General features: G+C 34.2%; 1 protein-coding gene across 1 annotated transcript; it reads left to right on the top strand.

Moving 5' to 3' along the window:
- Positions 1-1,198: 1,198 nt before the first annotated feature.
- LOC132559311 (choline transporter-like protein 2) lies at positions 1,199-6,284 on the top strand (the record flags this gene model as incomplete). The annotated part of the gene is made up of 8 exons (XM_060223920.1): positions 1,199-1,375; positions 1,885-2,013; positions 2,668-2,737; positions 2,944-3,017; positions 4,551-4,621; positions 5,287-5,375; positions 5,637-5,721; positions 6,133-6,284. Coding segments are annotated over 8 exons (847 nt in total), but the record flags the coding sequence as incomplete, so codon positions are not given.
- Between the last annotated feature and the right edge of the window lie 220 nt (positions 6,285-6,504).

Genomic DNA, 6,504 nt, shown 5'->3' with positions numbered 1-6,504 from the left:
GATTGAAAGTTGATGCATTCTGTATAATCCCTTACCATGATATTGTATCCGAGTTGGCAAATGTGGACTTTCTTTGCCCAGCCATTATTTTTCCATCCCCGCAAATGTATTTGTAGAAATAAAAATATCTATTTTGAAGTTACGCGCGTAATGACATCGGAATCTTTCTTACCTGTTCACTGGTATAGTGCTATCCGGAACTCCTCTCCCAAAAAGTCGGAGTGACCGCCCTTGAAATGGCATGTTACTTCCGTCAAAGATAATTACATGGACGATAAAATCTCCGGTTATTGAGATGTTAATCTCATGTACGTATTGTGAATTTCTCGTTGCCTGTAATGTTATGCACCAAATAAAAGGTAAATATACACACTACCTACGGATACATATTGTTTTACAAGGAACTTATCATAACTACTTTTTTTGAGCCAGTTTCCAAGCGAGGGGTCGATTTTTTAAAATCTGGAGTTGCTTGCCTTGTGTATTTTTAATGACCGTGGACCTCGGATTTGTCAACCGGCACATAAACTTGAATTCTGCTGATATTTCGTTTAAATAACGTCAGTCATGAGTGCTAAAACAAAAATCAATGTTTAAAAAATAATATCCTGGCCTCGAGTGCCTGTGGTTGGAAGGGTACAGATTAAGTTCCATTTCAGGCTGTCTGTGAACCTTCTTGGCAGAGTAATGCCCCTTTGAACTTAGAAAATTCTCTGTCATTTTTTTTAGTTATCCTTTGAGTTATTGAAATGAAATTTGGTATATGGCTTCTTGTTGGTAGGGTACAGATTTAGTTTGATTCCTGGCTGTCTGTAACCCTTCTTGGCAGAGTTATGCCCCTTTGAACTCAGAAAATTATCTGGGAATATTGTTTTCTGGACTTTCTTTGGTTATGCATACAGTTCCAAGGAACTCTTGTTTTTGTAGTTTTGTATCAGGCTCATTAATTGGCCAATTTTACAAAATGTGTTCTCAGTTTTCATTGGTGGAAATTTTTTAAATGAGTTTTTTTTCCATTGCTGTTAGAAATAACACTTTTATCAGGCTGATATTACTTTATATTTCATTGTTGTGCAGTGCTTGTTAGTTTGATATATTTGATGTATAATACCTATGTATGATAAACATTGTTATCTAATTTTATTACAGATATATAAAACCTATATATGATAAACATTGTTATCTAATTTTATTACAGATATATAATACCTATGCAGATTTACATGCTGTTTATGTACCTTTGGCTCAACAACTTTGTGATTGCATTTGGACAAATGGTCCTCGCTGGTTCCTTTGCCTCCTATTACTGGGCCTTTGAAAAGCCCAAAGATATTCCTCATTTCCCGATAAGTGGATCTGTTTGGAGAACTCTGAGGTAGGATTTTGAAATTATCTCCTCTTATCTCCACTGAAATTCAGCTACTTTCATTATCGGAAATAAACGTTGGATATCCAAAAGTAATTAAATTCTATGACAAGCCATAAAACACAATATATTGTAGGATGATTAGAATTAATTTTACATTAACAGGATGTTGAAATTGATCTGTCATACTTTAACACTTTTCAGAAGCCCTAGATTGTTCAGATCCACCTAAATATTAATTTCAAATGAGATTGACGACAGAATATTAAATCTAAGTGATTGAAAAATTTGTTTTCTATCAGTTTAGTAATATATCTGGTAATCAGTCCACCCTAATGATATCTTTGTACATATTATGCTGCTGTTCTGTAATGTTACTTCATTTTCCAGTAATTAAGCCACACTATTGTCTGTAACAATTATTCTATATAATATTTACATGGCTGACACAATGTCCGCCTGTTTTCTGTTAAATTGGTACCTTGTTTCATACTTTTGTTGATTTCCTCATTTTGTAGGTATCACACTGGATCACTTGCATTTGGTGCACTCATACTGGCAATAATTCAGTTCATTAGGATTGTACTGGAATACCTCGACCACAAACTGAAAGATAGTGAAAATGTAGTGGCCAGATTTTTTGTTAAGTAAGTCTTTAAATGAATATATCTGAACTTTTATATTGATAAATGTACATTTGAAGTTTTTAATTATCATATTTAGAATAAAAAGGTATTCACATTTGGTAAAAACAAACACAAGAAATACTGTAAATTGGGTTATTTTCACTAGTTAAAGTGTTTGCTATTTTCTCTTAGAGCAATCAAATCATATTTTGATTAGTTATAAATCTGTCTTCTGGATGTGAAAGGACATGTAACACACACATATATATTATTTCACAAATTTTATGTTAATTACCACAAAGTTACAAAAAATATCCTCCCTACAAAAAGCATTGTCACTTGTAAAACAGCCTCAGGAAATACTGTCACATGTGAAATAGTCATCAGAATATTGTCACATGTAAAAAACACCACCGCAAATATTTTCACTCGCAAAACAGCCACTGGAAATATTGTCACTCGCAAAACAGCCACTGGAAATATTGTCACTTGCAGAACAGTCACTAGAAACATTTTGTCACATGCAAAACAAATACCAGAAACATTTCTTGTCATCTAATATGCATTCCTTGTAATTATGAAGAAACTGTACATGATAGACATTAAACATGTTGATTATATTGAAGCCTCTTGTTACATTGTTTAATGTGTCAATGTATTTTTATGTCCTTGTAGATGTTTGAAATGCTGCTTCTGGTGTCTAGAAAAATGTGTAAAATTTCTAAACAGAAATGCCTACATAATAGTAAGTAATACCATAGAGCACTTGTTTCTAGTCCCTCTATAACAAACATCTTATCTTTGTATTAATCAACTGTCATGTTAATGGTCAAGCCTCGACTTAAGATCAAGTGAGCTTTAACATTGCCTTTTGGTTGTGATGATCTGTGATTTAGGTGAACAAGACTTTGGTAAATACAAAACATTTAATTGTTGTATCTTTCTGTTTAGGTTGCAGTTTATGGAAAGAACTTTTGTTCTGCAGCAAAAGATGCATTCTTTCTGATACTTCGAAATGTTGTAAGGTGGGTAGAATATTAACTGTACCAATTAATCACACCAGTACATACTTCAGTTTAATTACTTACCAATATAGATAAATCACTGCCAATCTGTTATCTGTCTTACTCACCAATCTGGTTTGTGGTTTAACCATATAACTACTAATAACAAGATGTGTCAGAACTTGTGGTACCCTGGAGTGTCCAGTTGTTTCTTCTAGACATTTCTTAGCAACTAGGTCCTGTCATTTTTATACTCAATGATGAGACCAGTGAAAAATCATTTCTGATGTATGCTGGAACCTTGACCAGCATTTCAGGAATAAGTTATGATACAATTAAGTAAGGGCATTTTCTAATTTGTGTAAATAATCATATGAGTGATAGAGACCTTAATTAGATGCATTTTTTTTATTGATCAATGTATAGCATCAAGTCCTATCTTTAATCATGTTTTACAATTTCATGTGAACATCAATCACTTAACTGTTTATACAACATTCCTTACTTTGAAATATTATTTCAAACTTTAGATCAAATGTTATTTCAATCATGTGTTATATACAAATATATCTTGACGTAATAGAAGGATGAAATAGCTGTATGATGCAGTGTAATTCATTCCTTGACACTACTGCATCTGATTCTAAATTCATGAGGTGTTATTTGTGTGTCTTTTGTACATGATTTTCAAGGTTTGCTGCACCTTGCATGTCGCATTGTAATGTCCTGACACATGTTGTCCTGACATATGTTGTCCTGTTGTCCTGACATATGTTGTCCTGATATATGTTGTCCTGACACATCTTGTCCTGTTGTCCTGATATATGTTGTCCTGACACATCTTGTCCTGTTGTCCTGACATATGTTGTCCTGATATATGTTGTCCTGATATATGTTGTCCTGACACATGTTGTCCTGACATATGTTGTCCTGATATATGTTGTCCTAACACATGTTGTCCTGACACATGTTGTCCTGACACATGTTGTCCTGACATATGTTGTCCTGACACATGTTGTCCTGACACATGGTTGTCCTGACATATGTTGTCCTGACACATGTTGTCCTGACACATGTTGTCCTGACATACGTTGTCCTGATATATGTTGTCCTAACACATGTTGTCCTGACACATGTTGTCCTGACACATGTTGTCCTGACATATGTTGTTCTGACACATGTTGTCCTGACGTCCTGTTGTCCTGACACATGTTGTCCTGACATATGTTGTCCTGACACATGTTGTCCTGACATATGGTTGTCCTGATATATGTTGTCCTGACACATGTTGTCCTGACACATGTTGTCCTGACATATGTTGTCCTCACACATGTTGTCCTGACACATGTTGTTCTGACATATGTTGCCCTGACAATTATGTTGTTCTGACTTGTGTTGTCTGGACAATTATGTTCAATTAAGTCATTCAATCATTGCTAACAATTGTATACCCATAAGGATTCATACAACTACCTCAACTCTAATGAAACAAATGGTTGATATTTGATTTAATTTATCAAGCCTTACTTATACTTTGTCCTATTTTCCCCCCAGGGCTGTTGTACTGGATAAGCTTACTGACTATGTGCTGTTCCTGAGCAAACTTGTGGTTACTGCTGCAATTGGTAGGTGTTTACAAGCTTATTTTCACAAATCATAAAAAGAGCATTATGTGTATAGTACTCCGTTATAATGTATCAAATTGATTGGATATATTTTTTGTCACATTTTCAGCCTTAGCCTGTCAGTCCTGTGAGCATTTATTTGTAGCTACAGTTTCATGAGAACCCTTAAACTGATGTCATAGACGTGTGTAGTAGGTATCATTAAGAATTCACACAAGATTGCTGCCTGAATTTTGAAAACAGGAAATTCCGATGAGATGAAAGAAATCATTAAGATTGAAACATTGAATATCTTTATTTTAAACATAAAATTAAAAACACCACAATGGAACCAATGCTACCTTAGAAGGCATCAATGATACCACTGAAGGGTAGGAAAATACCACTGGGAAAACAAAAGGTACCTTAGAAGGCATCAATGTTACCACTGAAGGGTAGGAAAACACCACTGGGGAAACAAAAGGTACCTTAGATGGCATCAATGTTACCACTGAAGTGTAGGGAGACACCACTGGGGAAACAAATACTGCCAGTTAGGGTGGAAAATATACCACCATTACAACTGAGGGACTGATATCATCAAATCTGATAGTTTCCCATTCTTTGATAGGAAAAATTTCAAAAATAAGAAAATACTCATATTCTTAATATGTTTTCCTTCACAGGAGTTGGATCCTACTTCTGGTTTCAGGGAAAGGTTGATTTCTTCGCCAATTATGTGCCTACCCTCAATTTCTACATCACACCAATTGTGGTATGTATGCTGTAACATGACTGTATTTAAATTGTATTAACTCGGGTGATTAATCAGTCAGTTTGCAAAGACCTTTACAGTCACAAACATGCTATTATTACAGATATATAGTCAGCCCAGTTAATTGTCAAAAGGCAGTATATCTCCTGTACATGTATTTGTCTAATTGCTTACAATGACAGATAACAATAACAGATAAACCATGGTAATAGGTAAATAAACCTAATGATAAATAAAACATTGGTAAACATTTTGTTTCAGATTGTAATCATAGGTACATTTCTGATCACATGTGCCTTCTTCAGTGTCTACACAATGGCAGTGGATACTCTGTTCCTTTGCTTCCGTAAGTAAACCAACAGAAACATGTTACTATTATTTATACCATGTTTAATCATCAGCTTGTCAGTAACAATAGATTTACATGATCAAGAAATAGAAGGATGACGATATGACATCATTCAAACTAAGTTTAATATGTCTTTAAAGGCGACAATGACCAATTGATTATATGGTATATTTGTATGCAAGATGTCAGCAACTGACTGATAAACATGTGACACAGGGCTTTACGAGATTCAGATTTATGAAGTTAATTTCAAATTTTTATATTTGTCATAATGATCTCATAGAAATATTCTTCTTGTGCAATATGTATATGGTCTGGGTATGGTTGCAAAATGTGAACTCCTTAAATTTTGTTGTTTTTAGACAGCTAATTACAAAGTGTGAACCTTTATCAATTTTGTTGTTGCAGTGGAGGACTTAGAAATGCATGATGGCTCTGCAGAAAAGCCTTACTTCATGAGCAAAGGTCTTATGAAGATAATTGGGAAAAAGAACAAGTTTGAGGACCCAGATGATAATGACAAAAAAGGCAACAAATCCAAAGGCAAGAAGGAAAAGTAGATAATTCTAATGATGTTGTTTAATCAGACTCTAAGTCAGGAAATTACTCTTTCACTGAATAATAAATGGTATTTAATTTTGGAAAATTAAAATGTGGATTGCCCACAGATTCATGCATTTGAGGATGTGTTAATAGAAATAACATGTCACTACTTCCACAGCGATAGGATAATCATTTTAGATAAAGAAATGAAAACATTTACCAATGTGTGCAATTATG

Source organism: Ylistrum balloti, unplaced genomic scaffold, assembly GCF_031769215.1.
Source record: "Ylistrum balloti isolate Yb309-2 unplaced genomic scaffold, AGI_CSIRO_Ybal_v1 Utg370890, whole genome shotgun sequence".
In the NCBI taxonomy this organism is placed as follows: Eukaryota; Metazoa; Mollusca; class Bivalvia; order Pectinida; family Pectinidae; genus Ylistrum; species Ylistrum balloti.
This window is presented reverse-complemented; position numbering and strand designations above follow the sequence as displayed.